This window comes from Panthera onca, chromosome D4 (assembly GCF_046562875.1).
Source record: "Panthera onca isolate mPanOnc1 chromosome D4, mPanOnc1 haplotype 2, whole genome shotgun sequence".
Lineage (NCBI taxonomy): Eukaryota > Metazoa > Chordata > Mammalia > Carnivora > Felidae > Panthera > Panthera onca.
This window is the reverse complement of record NC_138351.1, coordinates 90,859,638-90,886,707: the sequence shown is the minus strand read 5'-3', so window position 1 is coordinate 90,886,707 and position 27,070 is coordinate 90,859,638. Positions and strand designations below refer to the sequence as shown.

Sequence of the window (27,070 nt, the reverse complement as noted above, 5' to 3'; positions counted from 1 at the left end):
GAGCCATGGACCGCTTGCATGGGGACTCAGGGACAGACTGCCATCACCACTTGTGCAGCATGTGAGTGGGAAGGAAACACTGAACAAGCAGAGAATCCTTGAATGCTCTGGACAATTCATTTGCATTGCACATCGTTTATTTGCTTATGAATTGCAAATGTCAAAGTACACTTGCCCTGACCGTGAGAATCCGGGGGCGTGCCACACTTCCCTGCCAGTTCCCGCCACACGCCCGCTTGCTCGTGCACCATCACTTGTCAGGGCCCTGGATGCAGTGACAAAAGTCAGAGTGGACCGCCTGGTGTAGGGAAACGATCGCTGGTCTTAGATGCAGGGGACTTGGACTTCAGTTCCAGCTCTGCTCTGATGTGAGCTTCTGAGCTTTGGGCCGTATCTTTGCTTTACTTCTCAGAGCCTCAGTTTCCTCAGCTACAGCAAAGAGAAGGAAATCGATGTTTTGTAGCTATTTCACAAGGTTGTTTTGAGACCAAGCATTAGGACGGGCCGCACAGATGAATCACCTTAGGACAGAAATCTGGAAACCAGATGGGTTAAGATTCTGGAACATCCAACCTGATCTGTTCAGGGTGTGGCACCTACAAGGCTCTTAGGAATGGATAAAGTTTGCCTAATTCTAGTCCCATTTTTGGAATTTTTAAGATGCTTGATTTTTTTTTTTTCCTTGTATTAACACCTCTCCTGTAGGACCGTACCTCAGTAATTCTGTCAGGCAGGTAGTTCACATGCCGCTGTTGATCCGTGCCCAGACAAGGCTAAGACACACCCAGCTCTGGTGTCTTCCAGGCGGTTTTGAGGTGCAGGGTACTGCCCGCTGCCCCTGCTACCTGTCCTGGGCAGGGCTGTGGCTAGAGACTTCTCTGCCCGTCCTCCCGGGAGGTAGAAGACGCCTCAGATGTACGACGGCTGTGCACCAGAGTCACGTTGCTGCCCTGGGGTCGGAAGTAGCTGGTATTTCCGCGTGCCCACTTTGGTTTCGAGTGTGTGAGGCTTGCAGTCAGGTCTGAGGGGGACCTCCTAGTGATCTGGAAGCCAGGCCATCCTGCCACCGTCTCTAAAACGTTGGCACTTCGAGAAGATCGGAACACTCCTGCCAGTTGATCACTGGTGAGAAACACAGATCTTGCCGATTCCTATCCCCGCAAATCAATGCAGTCCCGATACTTCATTGTTAGCGGCTCATCTACCTTTATGAGTGGGAACTTCATTAGCAAGTGTAAATCCAGAGAGCAGCTCTTCAGGCTGGGACGTCCGCAGCTCTTACCCAGATCCTGGAAAGCAGAGCAGCAAGGCAGGGAGGCAGTCGGGAGGGGGACTCGGAGCCAGCCAGCATTGTCCTCACCTTGAGAAGCCACTAGGGAGAGAGCAAGCCGCCGCCTCCTGCTTCAGCTGACCCTGCTAGCAGATGGGCACCAGGACTACCATACCCCTGTGAGCAGGGGATTTAACAGGGCTTTATTTAGGGAAGAATGGGCTGATTAGCCGATAAAGAGCATGTAAGATGGTATGGGGCAGCCTTTGATGTCTGGCTGGCGCGGCAGGGAGCCGGGGGGTGAGTGACAGCAGTGTGTCACAGGATTACTCCGCCCGTGACAATACCGCTCTCTGTTCTGGCCATGTCACCACTCAGTTACAGCTACTTTTTCGGTTGTTATGCCCTTCTTTTGAAGGCATTTCTCGCTGCACTCTTACATCCTCCCACCCCACCCCTGCCTTGCTAACGCAGACGGCACTCAAGGATACAGTAGGCACCTTTTTTTTTTTTTTTTTTTTTTTTTTTTTTATTTGGGGAAATCTTGTCACTCCTGGAAGAAGAAGAATGACTTGGCAGCTAATGTGCACACGGACCGTATAATTGTGGTCAGGGTAAGCGGCAGAGAAGACGGGACAGATTTTCCGCACCTCAGTCAGGGCTCAAGCAAATGCCAGTTGCTGCTTCTTGAGGACTGGGAAGAAAAGTCCGTTAAACACCACAAAGTGCAGAGAGTTATGCTGTGGCCACAGTGATTGTTCTGAGCTCAGGCGTCTCCTCTGAAATCCATCTGTCAAGAAAGGGAGTGGTTCCTTCTGCTTTCTTGGGGTGGACCAATTTGGAGCACTGAATTCTCCAAATTATTCTGCATTCTGTGTCATGGGGTTAACTGCCTAGAGTAGCTCTACGTTAGGTGCACACCTCTGATACCTGTGGACCAAATCCACGCCACTGTGAGCAGAATCCTGTCTCGCCTCGTCATGCACCAAACAAGGGGTTCGTCTGGGTGTTAAAACACGAAGCAAGGGCACGTTAGCTAAGGAGATGGTTTCCACGCAGTGACAAAGGGAAGTTTTATCTCATCCGTATGCCTTTATTCCTTTACTTGACCACTGTTGAGACAAAAAAAGGATAACGTCCCCAAATGAGATCTTTATCACTGGGTATGTATCCGCTTTTCAGTCCTTAGTTCTGAAAGGGAACACAAAATGCTTCTCCCCTGCACACAGATGCAGTCGTAGTTACAAAATTCCTCTGACACCGACACACAGACCTGCCAAGGCAGCCCCCCACCCCCCGCCCCAAACACCGACACAGACGTGCACACAGGGAGTCGGTGCTGTTGGTAAAATATTGAATGGCCCCTTAGCAACATCCATCACAAACACAGCATTTTCCTTCTGTGAAACGCAGTTCTGATTTTGAAGCTCGGTAGATTCCGCGGTTCCTGGGAAGCAAAGATAACATACCTTCCAAAATTTCCATCTTCCCAGGAGACGGGGGGACCCGGTACCGTCTGCTTCGGGAGGGCAGAGTGGTGTTGTCGGCCAGGGCGTCTGTCTGTCTAGGCGGTGACACACACGAGTAGTGAGCAGGCCCGCCGTGCGGGGCTGCGAGTTCCTCGCCTCCCTTACACGCTGTGGAGACTGGTTCAAGAATACAATGCGTTACTGTGTCAGTGCTACTGCGACAGTACGAGAGAGCGAGTCTGCTGTTTTTAACCAACTATCTCGTGAATTCTGTGCTGTGATCATGAAAGCACTGCTCTGCCCCAACGATGTAATTTGTAGCTACCTGAGACTTGTCTACCCCTGGCTTATGCCACCTGTGTCTTTCTGATGTTTTCCTTCATGCCTAGAAACATCTTGGACGTCGCCTTTATCAGTAATCCAATAACTATGCTCCTCTGTTCTCGGCTCCCTCCTTTTAGAATTAGTAGAGCAACAACAGTCCAAGTTGTTGGCTGTTCTTAAAAGAAATGCAGTTTTATTTATGCACATTTCCTTTTTCTCTTTCACTTAAATGTTTGCTTATTTTTGAGAGCGTGCCAGTGTGGGAGGGGCGGGCGGGGTGGGGACAGAGGATCTGAAGCAGGCTCCGCACAGACAGCAGAGAGCCCGATGTGGGGCTCGAGCTCACGAACCACAAGATCATGACCTGAGCCGAAGTCAGTTGCTCAACTGACTGAGCGCCCCAGGTGCACCATACACCTTTGCTCAAGCCAGCCCGGTCAAAGTGTGACCACGAAGTTCCTGCTCTTACCAAACAGGTAAGCCATCTAAAATGAAGGATCTCTTAACCCTTAACGACTGGGTCTGGGTGTGCTGGGCCTGTGCTCGGCGGGCCGTGGTCAGTGACAGGAGGGTACACGGGGCTGGCTCCCCTGGGTCCTGGCCTCGGGTCAGAACCCCCGGCACCCGGGCACCGCAGAGCATCTGTCCCCCCGGAGTTCTAGATCCAGTGTTTCCTCTACACCAAGTAGACGTCCTCATGTGGAGGTGCCTGCCGGAGTTTTCTCATCTGAATTGTCACGGATTTTAGCACTAACGTTCAAACTGGAGGTTTTGCACAGCCCTACTCGGGGCATTTTTCCTTTTTGAAGCCTTTGCCCTGTCACTTGTTCTGATTGCCACCGTCGCCTGTCCAGTGGCTGTTCGGTAACTGCGAAGGGCTCCTGTCCTCACTGGTGCTCTAGGGCCTCCGGTTCTCAGGTGCCGCCCAAGGGAGGGCCACACAGGGGTTGAGCCGGGATTGAGCCTCTTCTGTCTGCCCTGGGACAAGTGACTCCGCGACTCTCTGCCTAGTCCCCTGGCTTCCCAAACGGGCACGGGTGCCTCACGGTGCTGTGTAAGGACCACGCCAGGCGGTCCAGCATCGACACGGGGTCAGACGTGAACACACGGGAGCAAATGGCGGTGACAGTGCTGGTGGCTCTTTCTGCCAGCCTTCACCGCACCTGTGAGTATCCTGGGCCAGGGAGTGGGAAGTGCGGTCAGCGGTCAGCTTTTCAGCACCCTTGAGCTTGCCGTATCAGGAACAACCTTGAAAACATGGAACCGGTCCGCTCCAAGACGGGCATCAAGAAGCTGCAGCTGCACCTCCTGTAAAGCAATATTCTCATCATTAGGAGCAGCTTGCCTGCCAATTTGTATGTGGCATTTACAACCTCCCTCGTATCACTTAATTAGCTGAAGGCACACCTGGAATCTTGCCCACTGTGAAAATTCTCTCAATCTCATTGAGCCAGTTATTCTGTAAAAGATTGGCCAAACATGAGATCAGAGGCGAGACAAAGCCACGCTAGAGAACGTGGGGATCTCTGTGTGAACCCCCTGCATGCGGGTCAGATCCCGAGCAGCGCTACTGCCTCTGACCCCTCTGGCCACCTCCTAGTCTCTTCCCTTGGCTTCTCACACCCGGCCCCAGGCCACAGAGCCTCTGCACCCTCACCTGTCGCCCTTGCCACCAGCCCTTTCGGTGCATCTCCTTGCTCTGATGACTAAGGCAAGTGACAACGGCGAGCCCCCTCTTCAGCGGCCCTGCGTGGCACCCATTTTCCCCATCGTCTCAGGGCCTTCGCCGAGTCCCCGGGGGGCCTGGGCCTCTCCCTGCTTTCCGCCTTTGGACACAGTGCCTCCTGCGAGGAGGTCTTCTCTGGGCCGCCTGCCCGGGTTGGCACCTCAGCCTTCCCTCACCCGACACCGCCGTCTGTGTGTGCGGGTGGCTCATGTCCATCTCTCGAGTGCAGCTTGCGGTGGAGACCCTGTCTGGTTTTTCTCCTCTCATCCCCAGCGGCTCCCGTGGTGCCCGGCACCACGTGGATAGATAAACAGAACCTGCCGGCGGCCTGTAATTCTGAGAGGAAGGGCACAGTGGGAAGGAAAGAAAGATAAGAAAAAGAGGGAAATGCCTCTTGCCTGTTCAGTGGACCCAGCAAACAGCAAATCCTGCAAGGGGTAGGGGGACACCTGCTTTTCAGAGCACGCTGCGCTCAGCCAGCCTGTCCCGGGAGAACAAGACGGGGCCACCTTCCTCTGAACCAGTGTCCCTGACTTCATGGGTGGAGGCGGCTTGGGGATCAGCCCACATAGCATGGGCGTGAGCAGGTTCAGGGCTGGGGCCTCTGCCCTGCCTCCACAGGACCAGAGCAGACGCCCCACTGGAAGGTCAGATCACCCGGCTTCAGCCTGGAGACCAGGGTTTGAAACAGCTAAGGACCGCCGGAGGTAGCCTCAAGGGCAGAAGGTGTCCTGTGGAGCAAGGGAGCAGAGTCCGCTGTCAGACTCCCCTGGGGAGCTGTATGTAGTACAGGGCCCCAGGCCCCATCCCGGGAGACCGTGGTTCAGTAAAGCCTCAAGTCCTGAAGAGGGGGATGGAGGTGGTCGTAAGTTGACTAACAGTTCTCAAAAATGTAGACCCAGGTCCTCGGAGCGGGCGACGGGGTGTCCTCCTTAATGCAGGAGGACAGCCAGATGCTGGCCAAGTGTATGTCTGATTCAAGTTAGGATTAATTAATAATATTTTAACGTAGAACCTGGATGAGCTGCATGGATTGTAGACAGGAGCATCTTCTACTGGCCTCTCTGGCAAGGCACACACAGGATGGGTCTCTTTGAAGTCCACACTGCGTTATCTCTGTGGGACATTTGTACGGAGGAGAATCTACTCTTGTCCAGACGGGGCCAGGGGACAGGAAAAGTTCTGTGGAACGTGGCCACGTCCCTTCTGGTGGGAAACACAGCACGGCACAGAGTCCTTGCTCAGGGACTGCGTGTCAGCGAGCCGCCTGTAGGTTAGTGAGCTCATCACGGGCACGGGCAGCTCCAGGAAGCGGCGCGGTGTGGGCACAGGCTCCCGTGGAGGGCCTGCCTCTTCCACTCGGGTCACGCGGTGCAGATCCAGTTATAATTCCCTTCCCTCCTCTCCGCTCAGGTACCGTGGGCCCTGCCTTTCCGGGCTTTGGCTTAATTATTGCTGTGCACACGCAGCTTTTACATTTGGCCTTTCGCTGCTGCCACTATTTCTTTCCCTCTGACACCATGCAATTACCAGCCCTGTGCCTCTTCGTGGAACAAACACACCCTCATCCCCACCCGGCTAATGAGGCGATTAGAGGGATTTCACGGTGACCCTGCTCTTTCTCCACACCTGGGTCACCTGCAGACAGCGGGAACCACAGGGTGTGTTTTCAGTCAAGCGGCCAGGCCGATAACAAAGAACAGGAACCCAGCCGGCCTCTCCTGGGAGGGTGCTCGGGCGGTCACGTTCACTGTTGGAGCCTTCCAGGCACCCGAGGTGGAAGACGCAGCTGGCCCAGCGTGAGTCGGCGGACGGCAGTCGAGGCTGCGGGCAACGGGAGAATGCCCGGCTCTTCGTTACATTGGCCGTGCTCGGAGCTCTCCTGGTTCGCGCCATCGGAGAGCTAGGAAAGAACGTGACGGTCCCAGCTCTCCCCTTGCTACACGTCACCCTGAACCCCTCCTCACCCCTCCTGGGGTGACCCATGCCTCTGATCTATCCCCGCGGTCCACGGGCCCCTTTTTGAGTAGGAAGGTGTGCGTCCTGCTGTAGCCCATCACGAAATGACTCTACGTCTTCTCCAGATGTCCCTTTCATTCTGGGCCTGGTGTTACAGCCACGGTCTGAAGTGGAGAGTAACATCTTAACTAGTTCGTAATCGAGAGGAGGGATGCAGTTTGAGCACCGCAGTTTGAGCAGTGGTGTGGGACCCTTAAGGGCTTCTGTGCGCCCTCGGCTCTGCTGAGGCCCTGTGTGTGTCTCGCTGAGCCCCAGGCCTGTCCCGCGAACCCAGGGGAAAGGGGGCGTGCCTGCTCCCCTGGCCCCAGGTCTGAGAGAGCCTGGAGCCCACATCCCGGCACTTTGTTGCTGCCTCACATACCCCTTGTAGAAGGTTCCAGTTTCTAGAGTTGGTGTTGGGCAAAGTAAGTGTTTGAGCCCCACCGCGGGTGTTTTCCTGTGTGAGCAGTTGTTCCTGTAATCGAAGAAACGGACTTTAAAGCAGGAGTCCATTTGGTTACGTACGTGGAAGAATTTGATGTGAAACCGTCAGGGTAGCAACCCCAGAGTGGTGGTGGAAGCTTTATGTTTGTTTGCAGGGCAGTTGCCTCGAAAGATCTCTGATAAGAGATGATCGCAGGGAGGATCTGGATCCCGCTTTTTCCCTGGTGTCCTTTCAGGTCCAGAGGGTGCAGTGCCTGGGCCTGAAGTCAGGTGTCCCCAGCTTGATCCCAGCCCTGGCAACAACGAACCTGCGTCGTGCAGCCCTCAGGGCCCTGGAGTGTGCAGAAGGGTTCCGGACATGTAGCCCGGTGCGGAGCCTGGGGTGGCTGCTCGGTAAATGCTGCTTTCTCCCGCCCCCCCTGGGACTCCCCCTCTCTGAGTCTGTAAGAGGGGTGAGCGCTTATGGGAAATCTTCCCGAGGGCTCCCGCCACAGTCTGCCCTTGACCTGCCTGTTGCATGGCTCCTGGGTCCTGAAGGCCTCTGCTCCAGGCCTCCCAGCCGTGGGTGCTCGCCACCTGCACAGGGGGGACTCGGCTCCCCGTTAGAGCTGCTGAAGTTGAGCCCCCATGGACCACTTTCATTTTCCACTCTGTGGTCTCTGTGAGATTCTAATGCTGAATGTGCATGATATGCAAACAAAAATACAAGGTGTTGTTATCGTTGATCAAAGCCGTCCCTGGTCCACATGACACGTGTCGGGTATCTGATGATGGCTCCTTATCTCCTGCCTCTCCTCTTTTCCATACTGTTAATAACAATAACAGTCAACGCTGGATGGGGGCTTTCACAACAGGCACTGTGAGAAGCACCTCGATTCATTAGTTCCCTGAATCCTTTTGAGAGTGAGCAGACTGGCCCGGGGAGAGATGGGGCCTTGGCCAGACTCAGCCCCACAGCCCGTGCAGGACGGCCCCGGGGTCCTCCCCGTCAGAGGGGCTGGCTCCGCCCTGCGGCGCCAGCATCCCCAGCTGCTCGTCCGTCACCGTCCGTCCTCTGGGCGGCTCTTCTCCCAGCCGGGGTTCTTTTCCAAATCCGGGTCATGGAACTACCCAAACGTGCAGGAGAGACGGACCAGCACAGAAGAGGAGAGCGATCACATCTATTGGCCTATTAACGGTAGGAGCAGGGACCGCGGCTACCACTCACACGGGGCTCAGCACCGGCCTGGCTCCCTCAGTGCGACGAGCACCCTGGCCTCCTGGCTCCAGGCCTCCCGCATTGTTGGCATCTGGGCCGTCCTGGGGCTCAGGTTGAAACTGGCCAACCGAGTCCCTGTTTGTTTGCACGTGTGAGAGTTCAAACCGCCCAGCTGCTCTGCCTCAAGAGCAGGACGGTGCACGTGCCCCGGTGTTGTTCACCCTTTAGCCAAGGCCTGTCCCTTTGGCCTGCCAGGGTGTTGCAGGTGTTCTGTCGTCCAGGGTGTCCGCTGTCCCTGCAGGCTGCTTTTCATCTGCCGATGTGACAAATATGCCTCATAATACCATCCAAGACATCGATCATGTCAAACAGGACGGGCCCACAGGGCTGAGCTCTGGGGTCTGGTGCTGAAATGCTGTCCCCAGCTTATCAGTCTCAGGCAGCACATTTAGGATGTAGTCAGACCGGTTACAGACACACCTGACTGTTTCCATGCCCACTCGGTATTTCTCCATCGTCATATTTTCACCGAGAATTAAAACGTGTCAAGCACTCGGTCATGCCCGTTAGGCCTGTAGGTGGAGGCACTTTCTGACATGGGGGGGAACCTAAGCTTGGAGAGAGCTGTTGACTCCACGGGGACATCGGCTAGGCATGGCCACCCTGCCTGGTGATGTCCGGGCCCAAGTCCTGCCAGAGCTGTTCTAACGGTTTCTGCCACTTGGGCAAATAATCTTGAGGTTCCCGTCCAATTCTGGGATTCTCATTTCTCTCTTCCCTTTTAGGCCTCTGCTACCTCTGAACATTATCTCTGTCCTCTCTTTCATTGTGCGTGCTCTGCCGGGCAGCAAAATCGATCATGACGTCGATGTATTGATTGCCTGTGACCTGCGTGGCCTGGCAGCATGCCTGCCCTCAGCCCGGGGCTCAGAGCTCTTTTCTGCTTTTCACTGGGTCTTGTTCTTGGATGTAAGGCGGAAACCCGCTTTTTATCAATCTCTGTGTCCACAGAGTCACTCTCGGGTACTTTTCTGCAGTGACCATCCGCCACAGCATGGCTCACCTGGGGTAGGGCGTCTTCTGGGGCCCCGGTAGTCTTACCGAAGCTAACGTTGGTCTGGTCCTAGGAAATCACAAAAAAAAGCGCCCTTGAGACGGTCCGCCCGCCAGCTTACATCTCTGCCGAAACAGAACCCACGGGTTAAAGGAGGCTTGATACAGCTGCTTTTTCCTTCAGTGACCGTGAAAGGCTTGATAGTGTGTGGGCTGAATTACCACCCGCACTAGCGGGTTCCTTCCCTGAGCTGCTCCGTTGCACCGGAGGGACTGCCTGTCAGATTCTCCTTGGAGTTGTGTGCGACTCTGTCATCCGAGAGCCACCAGAACCCCACTCAGACACTGCTGCCTTTCCTTCACCCGTGAGGGCGAGGCGGGAACAGGGAAGCTTTTGAGGCTGCCTCAGGCCTTCTAAAAGCATCGCTGTCTCCTACTGGCATCGCTTAGGACCCAGGCTTTCCTTCCAGTTGGGGGGCTTGCTTCCCTCAGTCCTTGGTGTGGGGGGGGGGGGCAGGGGGGGGTGCTCTCACTGTGTCCCTAGGTCATTTGCTTACATGAAGAAAGAATCCTTCAGATCAGAGAATAAGTACATTTTACTACTACTCAGTCTGTCTGTTTCTGTCTTAAGAGAAAACTCTCACACAAAATCAAACAAAAAGCGAAAAGCAAAGAGGTTTTGATAAGTAAAAGTTAAAAGACTTGGATATTTTGGCATAGGGCAAAATTCGACCGTTTGATTTTTTTCCCTATAACAAATACACTGTTCTTTATGGTCATAAAAATAATACATGTTCATTGTAAAAATTCAGGAAATAGAGAAAAGCTTAAAAATCACCTGTCAGCCCACAATCCAAGTTAACCTTGAGTCACAGTTTTTATACCCTGCAGACTTCCACGGCGAGTATACTTCTATGGGTTTCTTGGTGTCCGTGATGGAATTGAACAAATCGTGTGATTTTCTTTAAACTGCCGTTTCTCACCTAAGTTAATTCAACCTTCACTTTTCAGTTGCACTCCATCAGGGCCGCCAAGAGTCTTTGAGATTTTGAGATAACATGAACATTGTCTTGGCATAAAAACGTCTTGTGCAGGAGGCTTGCTTCTGGTTTTGGTGGAAACCTAACAGCGTGGCGGTTAAGTACACGAATCACGGGGTCAGATTTCCGGGACTGGAGTCCCTGCTCTTCCGTCACTGGTTTGTGACCCTGGGCGCCACCTCCCTCCCCTGTGTCTCTGTTCCTTCACCAGTAACGTGGGGGTGCTAACCGTAGCCGTTTCGTGGGGTTGTGGGTGAAGTAGACGAGTTAAACACCTGTGCAGTGCCGAGAACAGCGCCACGGGAGTGTCGGCAGGAGAATCATCATGGAGGTCGGTGGCCAGTTTGAAAGACTGACTTGTTGTATCTTTAAGTCCCTTCACCGCCCCCGTCAGTGGAATTTGCTCACGTGTTGTTTCGATGTATTTGGTAGATCTCTTCAGTGTTGGCCACTGTCATTCTCATCATCTCTTCGAGTGTCACCTACAGGAAGTGTTCTCAGCATCAGAAAGAGTCACAGGGGTGCGTTTCAAGTCCTGGGGAGCAGATTTATGGTCCAGTGACTATTGTGGATAACTGTTGGGAAGGAATAGTTAAACCAGAATAAAATCTAGATGGAATTACGGAAGGCAGTAGCAGACTAAAGAAAAATGTGCTTGAACATTTTTTTTAATGTTTATTTATTTGGGGGGGCGGGGGGGGACGAGCATGAGCAGGGGAGAGGTGGGCAGAGGGGAAGAGAGAGAATCCAAGCAGTCTCCACGCCGTCAGCGCAGAGCCCGATTCAGGGCTCCATGCCGTGAACCGCGAGATCATGACCTGACCTGAAATCAGGAGTTGGACACTTAGCCGACTGAGCCACCCAGGCGCCCCTGCCTGTACGTTTTTAAACGCTAGCATGAGGAAGGCTTCTAAGCGTGATCCTAAAGCTGTAAAACTTAGTAAAAGAAAATACCGATTGACCTGACAGTACATAAATTAAAGAAGGTAAAGTGAAAAACTCTGTCCTGTAAGAGGATGCCATGAGCACAATCCTGAGCTGGGGCGGCTTCCTACCTGGGGTAGCCTTCTGTGAATCTGTCCGTAAAGGTGCGAGAAGGTCCTGAGGCCCCTCTTCTGCAGTGGTCACCCTAGTGGGCATATTGATTTACTAATTAGGCTGTGATTTCACCTTATTGGCAGTGAAAGTGGCATCTGCCCATCCTGCAGGGTAATCCAGCCTGGTAACCAAGGGGGGTTATTCAGCCTTCACTACAAGGGAGTTCCCTGTGGTTAGATAAACTGATCTGTTGCTTGGTAACTGCGGGATTACTCTGGTGGACTGGGAAGTCCATTTGAGAGGGGTTTGAGTATTTGGAGGGCAAGGAGGGCAAGAAAGTTGGCAAGTCCCTGGGAGAAGTGCAGCTTGGCAGGAGAAGGAGTCGAGAGGCCACATGCGCCCAGCGCGGGCCTGGGTTTAGAACGTTCCACCTTCCCATCTGTACTTTGCCTTCTCGGCACTGGGCCTCAGAACAAAGGAACAGCAGACAGCCAGCTGGGTCCTGTTGCTCCCACAGCAGTGGGGAAAACCCTGCGGGGTCGACCCTGAGGTTCAGGTCCTGGGGAGGTGGTCTGGGTCTGAAAGACGAAACCCCGCTTGCCCTCTGGACCACCAGGAGCCTCGGAGCTTGGGTTTGGGTCCCAGGTCGAAAGTACGTTGCCTAGAAGGAGATGCTAAGATAGGACGTTTTGCGCTCAGAAGCTGAAGGCGGGCAGGACCATCTCCCAGATGCACTTCCAACGAGTCCCCCCCCCCCATGGTGTGGACCCGAAGGTCCTTAATAACCGTGCTGCACCTGCCGGGCAGGAGGGACCTGGCGCTGCCCGGGACCCAGCTGTATGTGTCTGGGGAGGGACGGGGACGGAAGGGCGCCCGTGTGGTGCCCCCGCCGGTGTGGTCTCCCGCACTGTCCCTCCGGCCCCGTCTGCAGGACCGCCAGCCTGCGCCTGAGCCTGCGAGGGTGCCGCTCCGGCTGTCTGTGCCTGCTCTGTCGGCAGTTAGGGTATCAATCGCCCCGATCAGGTTCTGGTTATTTATTTTGCTTTAGCGGTGGCAGGAGCAGTCACAGAGCCGATGCTGGGGAGGATATTTTGACTGAAATTTTGCATATTTTGAAACTCGGGTTGTTAGATTTAAAATTATACACATTGTGAGTACCTGGCTTCAAACGGGGAAGAGGAAGCATTTCTTCCTGTCAGAACCTTCTCACTCCGTCTGTCATGTAACCCGACTAAAAATAAACTACAAGCACGAGAACTGGCAGCCTTCAGTTTGGAACAAGTTTAGTGCCCTCAGCTGCAGGCCTGGCTCCCGCCGCCTCCCAGCCACGCGCCAGCCCCCCCCCACCCCCCCGAGGTTCGGCCCCCTCCACCGGGCCCGGCAGGGTGCACGGTCCACCACCCCGGGGAGTTAGGACGAGTGCCCTGCAGGAGAAGGGGGTGCAGCCCCAAATGCCCCGGCCTGGGCATCAAGGGCCCCCGGGGTCAGGCCTGGCTCCCGTGTGGCCTTGGAGAGCCTCTCGGTTGGCACCTCCGGACCTCAGTTTCCTCATTTTTAACTGATTGACCGAAATCCACATGCCAGCCACCCGCTAGCCGCCTGTGCGTCTCTAATCCTTCCAGCACCTGTGAGCTTTGTTCTAAGTATCTTCCCCTTTGTTCAGGTGAGGAGACCGAGCGGAGAGCCTGAGCTGTGTCATTCGGCCTCCTCCGTCGTCAGCTCTCCTCTTGGTCCCCACTTGCCCCTTACTCCTCTGTCATCCAGGTGCTGCCCCCACCGTCCCCCTGCCACATTCTCATGTGAGCACAGAACTCCCCCGTGTCTGGCCGTGGTTCTCTGCCACCCTGGCTCCTGCCAGATCTTCCTAAGTGTTTGTCCCTGGACCCGCAGCCTGCTGGGAGGAGCGTAGGCCTGAGTCCATCCGACCTGTGTTTGCATCTCCGCTGCTGCACCTACGAGCTCGATGGTCTTGGGCAAAGTACTTAGTTTCCTTGTCTGTGAAACGAGGGTGCTGTCATACCTCCCTTGTCCGGCGGACGGCATGACTGTGGAACCCCGAAAGTACTTCCTTGTTTGCTCCCAATCTCGCAGGGCACTGTCACTGACGCATCCGTGCACCCTTATGACAAAGTCTTACCCTTAACGTATTCTCAGACCTTTGTTCCCAACAAAGGGTGACCGTGTTTTTCCCTGTGCGTCCTGGTAGAAAACCATGCTAGGCCTGCCGCACCGTTGCTTGAGCCCCGCCCTGTGGAGGAATTCGGTGTAATTGCCTTAGCCTGGTCCAGCGCTGTCACAGGACTCCGCCACCTTTCCTGCCAGCTCAGGAGCGCAGCAGTGATCCCGTTGCTAATTCTTGAGTTTTCAAGGAGTTCCGTTCTATCTTGAGCACAACTTTAGTCCACTTGAGCTCCGACGATTACCAAGAAAATGCTGTAACTATACGTCGCAGAGGGCGACGTGTGCCTTTTGCAAGAACCCTAAGACCCCGCTGTCGGGAGTTGAGGGAATGGCCGGCATAGCAGTGTGGGTTCAGTGGTATGGCTCTCTTGTTCTTATTTGGGTTAAAATCCTGTCCTGGGAAACGTTTGCTCTTAGACATTCATAATCATTCTTCCTGTGTACAGTTGAACTTCTACCAATTTCTCCCTCTGATCTTCTGATCAAATGGTGAGGCTGCTGTCTCTTGAAAACAGTTACTGGTATTCAACGCCTGAAATTGATTTTCAGCCTTTTGCACTTTCCTCGTGGGTTGGGGCAGGGAGCCCTCCCTCTCGCTCCGCACCCATGCCCGTGGTCGGTGGAGAGCGGTGGGTCTGGCAGATGCCGTCCCGTCTGCCCATGCAGACCCTGGGTTTGGGGTTTTCAAGGTCAAAAATATCTACAGGAGGCTCTTCAGTCAGCGAAGAGGTGTCTGCGACCGACACCCCACCCCCGGGCGCTGTGTGGGCCCCGTCAGGAGGAGGCTTTGACCTACACGGGGCTTACTTGCCCAGAGTTGCTGGCCGGCTTTCGCCCGCTGCATGTTGCTGAGTTTCAAGGCGGGTTTTTCCCCCCATCCTTTGGCAAACTGCTGTATCATACACTTCGTTTGCCATCAGAGTGTGAGTGCGTATCGTTCTTTTTTTTCCGTGAAAACAACACAGAACAAAGCCTCACTTTTAAAAATGCCATGATATTTTGCCACCGTTATGAAAATCTGTCAGCACCGTATCTAATCTTCTGGTGCATAGAATATCAAAACAAGCACTATTGAAGGGATTGTACTTCTGTTAATACAAAAATGTCAGTTCCACAGTCTCGGAACCAGCTGCTACCAGCCTCTTTCCAAATGGGAAAGAAAAAAATAATAAAGTTTCCTTTCCCCCCTCTGCTGTGTTACTTTCTTCAGGCCTGACCTTCGTAAGAAGACCCGGGGTAAACACTGCCTTGCTGAAATCCTGCGTTCAGAATACTCAAGTGGGATTGAGGCCAGCGTCGCCAAGGTCAAAAAGCAAAACAAACACGCGGTGCCCGGCAGCCAGCCATGCAGAGCCATCCGCACCGGGCGCCCAGCCTCGGCCGTGGGAAAACAGAAGAAGCGCCCTCCGTGCAACGGAAAAACCCAGAGAGACTGACCGGGGGCCGAGACTTCCCAAAAAAGTTTTTCACTTTTTTGTTTTCAACTCTGCCTCCACAGGCCTGGGGCTTGGGGTGGATCCTGGAGGCCCGGAGACCCGGGCTGACGGCCCTGTTCTTGTCAGGAGCATTGTGGGAAAGCCTGGTGCCCCCCCCCCCCCCCTTGCCCTGAAGACAAGCCCCTGACCCAGAGAAGCCAGGCCCTTATCCCGTGGGGGGCGGGGGTCAGCAGAGTGTAGACCAGCCAATCAGTGCACCAGAGCCGCACCCTCCCCCCCCACCCCCAGCCTCCAGCAAGAGCCTGGTGGTGTGAGTGGCAGCGGGAGGGCCGCGTCCTGCCTCCTGGTGACCGTGTTCTGAAGGTGTCTCCAAGTTTTACTTTAGTTGCCCCATCAACACATTGCTTAACACGAATTTTATAAAATAGCGTTTTTAAAACCGGGATGCAATTTGCTAAAGAAGAGGGTAAAGGTCAACACGTTTTCTCGATGTACAAGTGCTTTGTTCAGAGGGCTGACTGGTTTTGGCGTGGGTCGGAAGCCTCCGGGTCCGTCCGCAGGCAGCTCCAGGCCCCACGTCGCATTCACGTGCCCGGCCGCCTCTTTTATGTCCACGGAAAACTTCCTGTCTCGTGGCTGATGGATTTACTGGTGCCTTTTTTATTTATTTATGCTTTTTACTGTTGCCTTTTTATTCTTTGCCTTTGAAGTCAAAAGGCACCAGTCTCCTGAGCATTTTCTCCCATCGAGTCCCATCTTGCCTTCAAGTCTGGGGTCCGGGGGTCCTTGTAGTGTGGCCCAGGTCACAGCTGCCCCTCCCCCACTGTGTTGCCCCGGAGGTTTGAAAGGGCCCCCCCCCGCCCCCCCCCCCCCCCCCCCCGGGGCGGACAGGTTGCCAGATTTGGACGCGGGGATTCCAGAGGCGTCCGAAGGAGAAGGGCCAGAGCTCGGCACCTCTGTGCCGGGAGGTGCTTTGTTCTCTACACCTTCTCGGGATTCCTCGTCTTCCAACTCCTGTGATGGATGATGAGGCCCCCACTTCAGTAACCAACCCTCCAGATGCACAGGAACCAAGCGGCCAGGAGCGGATGAGAGTGCTGCGAGATGGGCCGTCTGCAGGGTCCACAGAGGGGCCAGCGTCCTTGCCTCCGACCCTCTCTGGCAGTGGAGGGTAGCTCGCACCGACACCAGAGGCCCCAGGGAGAGGGCGAGTGTGAGTCCAGTGAGCACTAATCTTCTGCGGGAGGGAAAATATGACCTTCTCACGAGGGCTGTCACATACGAATTCTTAGGGACGGTTGGTGAAGTTTCTAACAACAACAACAGTAATAATAAAGCCTTGTAGCACTTGTCAAGCGGACTTGGGGAAATCTGCCACCTTTCTTTTATTTCCGTGTGTAATGGGTCACATGATTTGGATGAGAAAAGGAGGGATCAAACTTTACAGACAAAACCCAGCTGTGTGAGAAACAGGATTAAAGGCAGTGATTGGGGAGGATCAAAGAGAAGCCCTGCTTCCCCCACCCCCCATGCACTCATTCCTCCAGAGGTCGACTGGGCCCTGCATTCCTGGGGGGGGGGGGGGCGTGCGTGCGGGAACCTTCCCGGCAGAGGGTGTAAGGGACTAGAATTTAGAGATGGAACTTCAGCCTAATTTGCAAACACTTAGGTGAGGGTTTCTTGCCATAGATGCTTTGTGGGCCCCTTTCTAAGTAGAATCAATATATTACCCCCAGTTAATAAAGAAACACGGATTTAACAGATTTAGGGTTAATATTATCTAAATTTAAATAACCTTAAAATAAATCTCTTTCTCCTATTATGGCTCTTGACAGATTATACGTTTCAGGCATCAATTAGGCAAAGCTTTAGCCTAATTCCACTGTACATATTCTAATTTTGTGCGTATTGTTAATCGTCCCTCTTTTTCTGATTTCCCAAACTTTCCCATTTCTCTGTGTCGCAGCCTGATCCCCGCATTGGAAGTCACGGAGAATTTGGACATCTCATGGAGTGTTGCAGCCGAAAGCCTTTTCCCCCCGTGGGCTTGTCAGATGCTTGTTCTGCACCCCAAACCCCTTCATGTTTGCAGCTCTTAGCGGGTTGCCATTCTTCAGAGGGGCTTCCGTTCTCACCCACCGAAGGGCAAAGAGCCCTTGGCGAGTGATTAAGTCAGTGCTGATGCAAGGCACACAGCCTCTTCCACTCTTGGAGAAGCAAAGAGCCAACCAGAGCTCAGCAAAGGACATTTGGACAAAGCCCAGTGGGTTCCTTTGATCTTTTTCTTCTTCTTCTTTAGCGAAGGGAGGTGAGATTTAGGGAAGAGGGGAGTAAATGAGAGCCCCTTAATGCAGGTACATCCCAAGCCGCTAGTGACCTTGCTAGTTAGCAGTGCGGCCCTCTACATGAAGTGAGGGAAAGCCATTAGAATCCAAGCATCGGTTCCACGAGACAGAGATTTAAAGCTTTTCCACTGGACAAGTGGCCCTGCCTGAAAAGGGCACCTAACGGGTCTTGTTAAAATTGCCCGAGTGACCATCTCACCTTCTCTCTTAATCTGCTCCGCCATGAGAACAATTCAGAACGAGACCTGCCGGGGGCGAGGGGGTGCAGTGGGGCACCCGCAGAACCAGCTAGACTCTTCAGAACTGTCCCGAATCCTCGTAACAAGGCTCACAGGGCAATCTCAACTTCCTTTAAACTTTGCCGCCCCTACCCTGTGGAGCCTGGGTTTCCGAGGGGCCGGGGCGGGTCGCCGCTGGAGCAGAGAAGACGCCTCCCGGGAGCCTCTCCTATTGTTCTGCCCGCCGGGGGTCTCCCCGCTGCTCCTTCTTTGTGTTTCCAAAAAGAGTCCACCCAGCCCCGGGGTTGGGAACCGAGAAGCCAATTTAGCCTCCGAAGCGGATGAAAGCAGAAACCCACCTCACCGCAAAGGTTGTAGTTATTATGACAGGTGGGAAGTGCAGGACAATCTAAGATATTGTAATTATAAACTTGTCGGGAAGCCTTGTTCTTCATTAATGTAAGATATGAAGTCGCCTCTGAGGTACAAGGACAATTACACAGCTGAGAATGTGTCTCGGTTTACACTGCCGCTGTGTAAATGTAAGAGGGTGGTTGCTCTGCTCTGCCTCCTTCACTTTCACAAAATGAAAAGCACACCAGTGCAAGTTGTCCTTTGATAGATTTTTAATATGATTTTAAAGAGTTTTGTTTGGTCTCATTCTTATTCAATGAGATTAATTTAAAGCACTTATCCCCTGGGCTTAAGTCAATCCATGTAGGATTTGGGCTGGGTTTGTTGCATGGGGGGTTTTGTTTGCAGGAGGCTATGAGAGACTCCTTTCCCACTTCATTAACCCTGAGTTGGGGACAGTCTCCCCTCGCCCCCCACCACAGCCAGAGCTGGGGATTTACCAACCCCCATTCACATGCAAAAGAACTCGAAAGCCGAGAGGCTCCTTGACTTAATTAGCTGCTGTGCATTTTGCAAAAACTAGAATAATACCCTCACCGTCCCGGGAAAGAAAAGCAGTGGTGTGAGGGCGTTGGGGCGGGTGGGGAGGGGGCAGGAAACAGTAGCAGGGTCCCGAGGGGTGGGGGAAGCAGTTTGAACATGGCCCCCACCCCTCCCCCAGGTGGCCGCCCTCTCCCAGAGCGATCCTGCCACAACTGGAGGGGGGCTCGGCTTTGCTGGCCCCAAAACTTCCCAGCCCTGGGCCTGTCCTCTGTCCCGAGTCCGAGCTGCAGGTGGTGGGCGGCAGGGGAGCACCTGCGCCCACCTCCCCAGGGAGGGAACGGCTTCAGGAGGTGACCTTGGCCCTCTGAACGTGAACTGGAGGCCTCGAGTCTGGCTGGAGCCTTAAACCCCCTCCCCTGAGATCCCGGAGCCGCTGGCTGGGGCACGGGGCAGACGCGGGGATTTGGCTCCCCTCTCTGGGGCTCATCTTCGTGCTCCCTCCCGGGGTAGAGGGGGAAAGATACAGGATTACCGCTGTGGCGTCAGGCTCCCAGCGAAGGCTCGACGGGTCCTGCCGGCGCGGGGGCCGGAGCCCGAGCGCGACCGGGGCGCGGGGCGGAGGGGGCCGATGGGGTGGTTGGGGAGGCGGGGGTTGGGGGGGGGGGGAATAGCCTCGGAGCCCATCTGTCGGCCCCGTGCCCAGCGGGCCGGTCACCAGCTGCCGGCGCCCTTGTTGCGGCCAGATGAGCCGGCTCAGCGAGGGCACCGCAGCCCGGCCCGCAGCCGAGCGAGCCCAGGCTCCGACCCCCGCTCCGGCCCCCGGGACCGGCTGGGAGCAAGCTAGGAACCAGATGGAGAGGAAGGGGGTGGGGAGGGGGGCGCGGGGAGCCGCGGGCTCGCCTCACTGTAGACAGGGAAGACTGAGGCTCGGGGTGGGGGTGGGGGTGGGGGTTGGGGGGAGGCCCCTGCCCGCGGACCCCCAACGAGTCCGGCCCCGGGCCCCTGCCCCCCGACCACGGCGCCAAGGAAGAGAGGAGGACAAAAACATTTCCTTGGTGAGGGTGGAAGGAGGCCGGGTCCCGGGAGGGGAAAGTGGTTCTTAAGGAGGGGTGGGAAAGAAGGGCTGAGCGCGGACAGGCGCGTGGTCATTTGTAAGAAGTTTATTTCGACATTTAAAAAAAAGAGAGAGAGAACCCGAGGGCCTGCCTGCCCCCGGACGGAGGCTGGAGGTGGGGGCTGGGGGTCGGGGCGGTGGGCAAGCCCCCTTGACCCCTTCCTGCCTCGCCTGGGAGGGAAGAGGGCACAGGCCACAGACTCACTGATTCACGGACACGGTCACGGGCTCATGGGTCACGAATAAATAACTTCATATACACTTTGCACACCGTATGTACAGGTCTGCAGCGGGCCGGGCGCTGGGAGGGGGGGCTCCACACTCCCCTCCGCCTGGAGGGGTGCGGGGAGAGGGCTGGGTGCACAGCTGGAGCACGGAGGGGGGAGCGGGAGAGAGTGCAGCGTCGGGGTCGCCCCCACCTGCTCCCAAGGAGGGGCGGGGGTGGGGGGGGGGAGCGCCTTGGGGAGCCGGCCGGGGGTGGGGGCCTGTATGTACACCCGGCGAGTGGAGGCGTGGAAGTGGCTCCCTGGTGGCGTGGCCGGGACAGAGCACGCCGAGGAGGGTCAGGGAGGCTCAGTCCGGGTCCGGGCCGCAGCAGACTTGGCATCTGGCCCTTCGGGGGACTCCAGGGAGGGCCGGCCAGGGGGCCCCCGGGGAAGGGGCGTGGAAACCCCGCGCCCGGGGAGCGGCAGGCGGCAGGGGCCCACGCAGAGCCCCGGGGAGGCGGGCGGGCGGGCGCTTCACCGAGGCTGAGCGGCGCGCGGGAGGACGCCGGCCAGCGGGGGCAGCGGCGGGGGCGGCTCGCTGGCGCCCTGGAGTCCGTGGATGAGGATGCGGGGCACCAGAGGTCTCTGCAGGGCGGGCGGCGGCGCGCTGGGCCCGCGGTACAGATACAGGGCGGCGCCGGGATCCAGGTTGGAAACTAGACTCTGCGGGTAGAAATAAGGCGACGGGAACATCCGCTGGAGCGCTGAGTAATTGCCCGCCTCCGCCAGCAGCTCCAACCCGACTGCCGTCTGTCGCTTCCATTTAGTCCTGGGGACCGAAATAAACGCGGACGGCGGGGTCAGGGCTGGGGCGGCCCCAGCCCCCTGCCCCTCGCGAGTGCCCGGCCCAGAGCGCCTGCGGGGAGGCCAAGAGGGATCGCCCGAATTGGTTACTAAATAACATTTGTAATTTGCAAATAAATAATTCTCCCGTGTTCTGCGCATCGGCTCCTTTCATCTTCCACCGGGCCTTCCGTGGTATTAACCCTATTTTACAGATAAGAAAACTGAGGCCTGGGCCGTTTAAGAGCTGGTCTCCAAAGACGTAGAGCCCGGGCTGGCTGACCCCAAAGACCGGATTGTCACCTCACTACACTGTGCTCCGGGGATGCAGGGGCCCCTTGGAGTTGGGTGTTGGGGCTCCAACACTGAGGAAGGCGACCACCAGGGAGAGGATGGTGGGGGCCGGAGCGTGGACCGCAGAAGCCGGTCCGCTAGCCGTGGAGAGGGGCGCGCGGCTGCAAACACCGCGAGGCGCGAGGCGGTGGTGATTCTGACACCCTCTTGGCCACACCGGCTGCCCCCAGATCCGAGGCCTGGGAGGAGCCCCGCAGCGGACTGTGTGTCCCCGAATTCAGAGACCACCAGCCGAGTGTCCGCCGGGGGCTTAGGGGAGGCAAGGAAGTCGAGGCCATGCTGGTTCATTGAGCTTCAGCCGGGACCCCTGGGTGCACCTGGCCGGCGAGGCTGGCCCAGCCGGCCATGGGCCCACCGAGGCTGGCTCAGCCACACCAACCGCGTTTCCCTCCCTGAATTATTCATCATCATCATAATTGTGTAATTACTGTAACGGGCCTTAATTATTGATGCCCGGAGCAGTAATCGGTATTTATTATTAATGGGGAGATGTGTTCTGAGGCTTGTTTATGGAAAGCACCACTCCAGCCTCCACTGAGTGTGTGAGCGTGAGTGAGGGTGTGTGTGACTGTATGAGCTGTGTCAGTGTGTGTGTGTGTGTGTGTGTGTGAGTGTTTTCATCCTGTGCATGCATGGTGGAGGGAGGTTAGGAAACGCCAATCTCCCAGTCACCCTGTCCCCAAGGAGCCAGAGCTGGGTCTGTCCCTTCCTTGGGTTTCAGGACGGGAAAAGCTGCGGAGGCCAGAAGAGCCCCCCCCCCCCGCCCCGCCCCACCGGGAGAGCTCAGACAGTGCCGGACACCCACATCAGGGCTCCCCACTAGTTCCTCCCTGCCCCTAAACCCGTTCTGGACACGGAGGCCATCACCCCTCCCCAGGCCTGGCACTCCCACTGGGGGAGCTCAACGGCCCCAATGTGGGCTAAGGCTGGCACCCGGGGCAGTCATCAGGACGCTGGCTGGCGGGTGCCGGCAGGCCTTAGGCCTCTCTGCTGGCCCGTGTGTCTGTCCTCCTGTTCTGGGGCGGGGCGGGGGGGGGATGCCCGGGCACTGGAGACCAGTCCAGTTCTGGCGCCCTCCCTCACTGTGAACTTGGGGCAAGGCCTTCTCCCCTGGAGGCCTCAGTTTCCTTACTTTTGCTGAATAAGGAAAGCTCGGGGGCCCTCCCAGCGTCGCGCCGTGGACTGGTGGGTCCCGTGGAGGGGCAGTTAGGAAAGGAGGCCCTTTGCGCCCCCCACCCCCACAGCCAGGCCTCACCTGCGGTTCTGGTACCAGGTCTTGACCTGCGTGTCGGTGAGGTTGAGCGAAGCGGCGAGCTCCATGCGGTCCTGCACGCTCAGGTATTTCTGCCTCTCGAAGCTGCGCTCCAGCTGCGCCAGCTGATGGTCGGTGAAGGCCGTGCGGGCCTTGCGCGGCTTCTTCAGGCGCACAGGGGGGCTGTCCCGGGAGCTGGAGATCTCGCGGTCGCCCTCCTCCTTCACTGCGGAGACACAGCGGCGCGTCAGGGCCGGGCCTCGCCGCCTGCCCGCCGGCGCCCTCCCGCCCCAGCCGGGGGGCCCCCGCCGGCCCGCGTAAACGCGGCTCCCGGCCGCCGCGGTCCCGCCGCACTCCAGCGCGTGGGCCCGCGGCAAAGCCGCTGTTAGGCGGGACCTCCGGGGCCCCGAAACCAGGCCGTGAACCCTGGCGGAGGAGGAGGACGGATACCTCCGGGCACAAATGACCCAGAGCGAGGGACCAGGAGAACTCGACTAGCTCGCTCTCCGCCGCGCTCCCTGGAGGGATAAACGGAATAACCGTGATGGAGCCGAGCGACCGGCTGGAGCCGCCGCGGGGAGAAGGGGAGGGTTTGCAGCGGGTGGGCTGCTTAGGTGCGCGCTCAGGGGTGCGGGTCTGGGCCCCCGCAGCTGCACCCCGCTCTTCTGGCCGCGTGCGGACCAGGAAGGGAGGAAGCCGCGGGCCGGAATGTGGGGAGAAAAACCCGCGTGGAGAGACAAAAACCTGTTCGGCCCGCCGCGAATCGTTGTCCTAGGAAATAAATTATTGTCCGCACATCTCGCCTGGCCCTGCCGGACGCGAATCCGTAGCGATCGCTTCCGCCGTCCCTAAGCCACCTACAAACCGCGCGTTGGAGGGCGGAGCGCGGGGCGCCGGAGCCGGGAGCGCGAGGCGCTTGGAAAATTACGCGGCGCGTTCGCCCCTCAGATGCGCGCGTCGCCGTGGTCCGAGTTTCCTTGTCCCTACGAAGCCCGCTGTCGTGTGTTTCCGCCCCTCGATCGGGACACCCCGGCAGGGTCTCCCCCGCTCCGAAGGCCCAAGAATGGAACGGACAAGGCGGTTTCTTTTATCCCCCAGGCACCTTGGTTCTGGGTCGACGGCACCGAAAACGCACACTCGGTAGAGCCAACTCTGTGATCTCCCTCCTTCTCTCCCTAAAGTGACCCTACAACCCAAAGACCGTGTCCCCCAGACTGGCTGCACCAGCTGGGGCTTCCCCCTCGTTTTCTCTGTTTTCTTTTATGGTGAGTTTCATTGTGCCTGGCGTTTGCAGTGACAGGGTTCAGCTGAATGCAAGTTGATTTCTCTCTGTAGGAAACAATAATCCGGTTAATTGAGCCACTAGGGAGGGAGACTTTTCAACCGGAAAGGCAGAGGTTCTGGGCCGGGGAGGGCCCGGGCCCCGGGTACTGGAAGGGAGGCAGGCAGGCAAGCAGGGAGAGCGACTGGCTCCCGAGAAACCGGCCGTTGCTTCCCTCCCTCCGGCCTCCACCAGACTCCTTGCCCCCGGCCCCCTGAGTTGAGGCCACCCTGGGGCATGGCCACCTCAGGAGGTGTGTTGGGGTGGGCGAAATTTGGGTTCTGTCTGTGCCCGAAGGTAAAGTTGAAACAAATGTGAGGAAACAATTATTCAAATCTCAAAATCGAAATCATGGAAACCTTACTTTTTGATGGAAATGCCCGGACTATGAAAATCCCCAACTTCTTGGGGCTGAGGTGGGGTGTGTGTGTGTGGGGGGGGGGGGGGTTGTTGAATTTGTGATGTCAGGAAGAACGGGGTGGATACCTGGGCTTTCCTCTAATCCCTCTTTGGCACCGGCTGGAGCCTTTGGGTCCGCACTCTGTGCCTCTCAACCTCAGCCTCCAGAACAGTCTCAGCCCAATGGGACCCCGAACTCTGGTCTGGAAGCCGCATCTCAGTGCCCCAGAATTCCAGGCCCAGCCTATTCGGAGCAAGGCACGGGCTTGATTTCTCCACGGACATTGGCTCCAACAGGCAGGACCTAGCGGCAGACCGCCTTACTTCAAAGCCTGGTCTCAGTTCCTTTCAGCGTGATGTTTGAGGAGCCTTTGATGCCGAAAACTCAGGATGGAACAGACCTTCCCTCTGTACCCTTCTTGGAAGAAATTATTCTTAGCATGGAAGGTGGATGGTAGTCGAATTGTTTAGATGCCCAGCCCGGCTGGCTGCTGTGCTCAGTGTGTACGTCTCTCAGCAAGGTTTCCCAACGCGGGCCCTGAAAAACTCACCTCCACGTTGGAGAACCGCTCTAGACATTGTCTTAGAGCATGTTTCCACTTTCTTGTTCGCCCTGGAGCTTTGTAAGTGCAAAGACAGCAGTGCCTGGGGTGGGGATGGGGGTGGGGATGGGCAGGGGTGAGGGAGAACTTCACCCCCCCCTCCTCTGCTCCAAACCTATTTAAGTGATATGTGGATAGCCGGCCCTCATCGCCTCCCTGATCAGATATCATCAGGGACAGGAGAAGAAAATTGATATTCCAATTATCTTAAACGAAATCTCAAAATCCCACCTACAGGCAACGAAATAAAAGGAGGCAATAGCCAAGCTATCTTTGACCCCCACCAGCAGCAGGATTCTTGCCCCTTACTCTAACCATAAAGCTGGGGTGTTGTTGGGAATTATAAATAATAAACTACGATGTTATAAATATATATTTACGTTGCCTCCCTCCCCCCCCCCACCTCCTGTCTTTCTCCCAGGCAAGTTTTCTTTGCCTCTCTTAAACAGGCCCCAGGGGGAGGGGCAAGGGTCACTGGGCCACATGCCTCTGGACCTCCTTTCTGGGTTCTCCAGCCCAACCAGCCCTTTTTCTAGGCATGGCTGGCCCGGGGAAGCTGAAGGAGACTGGGCAGTTTCTGTGGGGAAGTGGGGGGCAGTGGGAAGTGGAGTCGGGCCCCAAATGGGTTTTGGTTTGTGATCAGGGCTCGCCCAGAAATGAATTCTTAGTTGGGAGGAGAGTGTTCAATGAGCTTCCCTTAAATTCATATCAAGACTGAGTAGAAATCAGGTACAGCAGGTGCAGGGCTCCTCATACAATAAAGAGGTTGCTTGTATTAGGGAAGGTTTGTCTCACGAAAAGGTTCCCAGAATTGATCGTAAGACTGAAAGAGCCCCACCAGACTCTAGTTTTCTGCTGGATGGGGGACACAGGGCTTTCTCCCCTGACACTCTGAGACTCCTTCCCCTCCTGCCTTCTGACCTCTTCCTAGAAAGAATTTTGCACCCCTGGCCTCACCAAGGTGGTGGCTGGGGGGTGAGAAACAAAATGAGGGGCTCTTTCCTTTCTTTCGTCTTTCCTCCCTTCCTTCCCTCTTTCCTCTTGATCCCAATCTCCACTTCCTGGTCAAGAGGGGACGTAAAAGAACCCACGACAACAAAAAGATTCGCAGAAGGTAAAAAGGCGAGCAAAGGGGCCCCAACCCCAATAGAGGGGAAGTGGGGCTGGTCACTTGGGAGTCTCTGGGTCCCATACACAAGCTGAAGTTGGATGCACTTGAAATCAAATTCAGTGAGAACCATGGGGTGGGCGCAGGGTCCTCCCCTCTCGACCAGACCTCTGAACCCACCAGCCACCCGGCTGCTGTTTCTACTTTGAAGTGAGCCTTTCTTTTGCACGATTCCCAGGGCCCACATCACACTGGGCCCCGGTGGGAGGGGAACTCAGTTTCCCGCCTGGAAGTTCATATTAAAGGGGGGAAATGCTGATTGTTCTTAAGGCTCCACCTGAAATGTCCTGCCAGGTTTTCACTCTTATAAAAGGCTGTTCAAACAGAACCCTTTGGATTTGCCATTGCTTCGGCAAGATTCTTTTTCCCAGAGAACCGCTAGCCTGAGAGGAACCTGTTCCCGCCCGCCAGTGCCGCTGGAAAAGTGGTCCCAGGTGAAGTTTAGAAAGTTGGTTTTGTGCATTTTGCAGACTCTCTCCTGGGGCACACAGTATCCCTCTTCTGCTTTCTCCGCCCGACTCTTTTTGCTCAAAGGCATAGCCATGGGGCCAGCTCAAAGGTTCAGAGAAGACCAAAAGGTTCAGCCTGAGCCCCGGGGAACTCCAAGTGAGCACGTACATATCCCTGTGCGTGTTTGGAAATATAGCAGTTCTTAGAAATGTAGCATGCCACCCCCCCCCCCCAAGGCTTCTCCTCCCGTTTTCTTACCTTTATACTCAGAGTCCGATGAGGCGTTGCTGCCACTTTTGTCCAGCTTGTCTCTAAAGTCCTCCCCAGCCTTGGCCACAAGACGGCCCCCAGGCTCAGGGGCGGCCGGCTGCCCGCTGCTAGAGTAGGGTGCACAGGCCGCTAGTGGTTTGCAGTCGGCAAGGATGTCCCTGATCAGAAAGGAGGAGGTCACGGTGCGCGACTGGGCTGGGGCCGAGAGCTGCCCAGGCTGCAGGTGAGAGTCCAAACCTGGGCCTGATGCCCCGCCAGGCCGCGGGGTGCCCGTCTCCAGACAGTCCCTTCCTGGTGAGGCTGGTGAAGAGCAGTCGCTGCTGCTCTCCGAGCGCGGACTCAGCTCCAGGGGCGAGCGGCAGTCCCCAAGCAAGGGGTCCCCCTTGGGAAGGGCGGGGCTGGCCGCACGGTGGGAGAGAATGGAGTCGATCCCAAAGCCATTGGAGCCTTCCAT

At 56.3% G+C, this 27,070-nt stretch overlaps 2 protein-coding genes across 3 annotated transcripts in view; one reads left to right on the top strand and one right to left on the bottom strand.

The window, feature by feature from the left end:
- Positions 1-16,537, top strand: part of DDX31 (DEAD-box helicase 31) — a 72,792-nt gene extending 56,255 nt beyond the window's left edge. For both annotated transcript variants that reach the window (XM_078436314.2, XM_078436313.2), the window contains one exon: positions 14,952-16,537. In XM_078436314.2, coding sequence (XP_078292440.2) covers positions 14,952-15,177 — 226 coding nt within the window. In that variant the 3' untranslated portion in view covers positions 15,178-16,537. The remainder of the gene's footprint in view (positions 1-14,951) is intronic.
- Positions 16,538-20,302: 3,765 nt separating this feature from the next.
- BARHL1 (BarH like homeobox 1) lies at positions 20,303-27,070 on the bottom strand. The gene is made up of 3 exons (XM_078436139.1): positions 26,605-27,070; positions 22,410-22,632; positions 20,303-20,786 (listed from the first exon to the last, which is right to left on the bottom strand). The coding sequence occupies exons 1-3, from the start codon at positions 27,068-27,070 to the stop codon at positions 20,492-20,494; spliced, it is 984 nt and encodes a 327-aa protein (XP_078292265.1). The 3' UTR covers positions 20,303-20,491.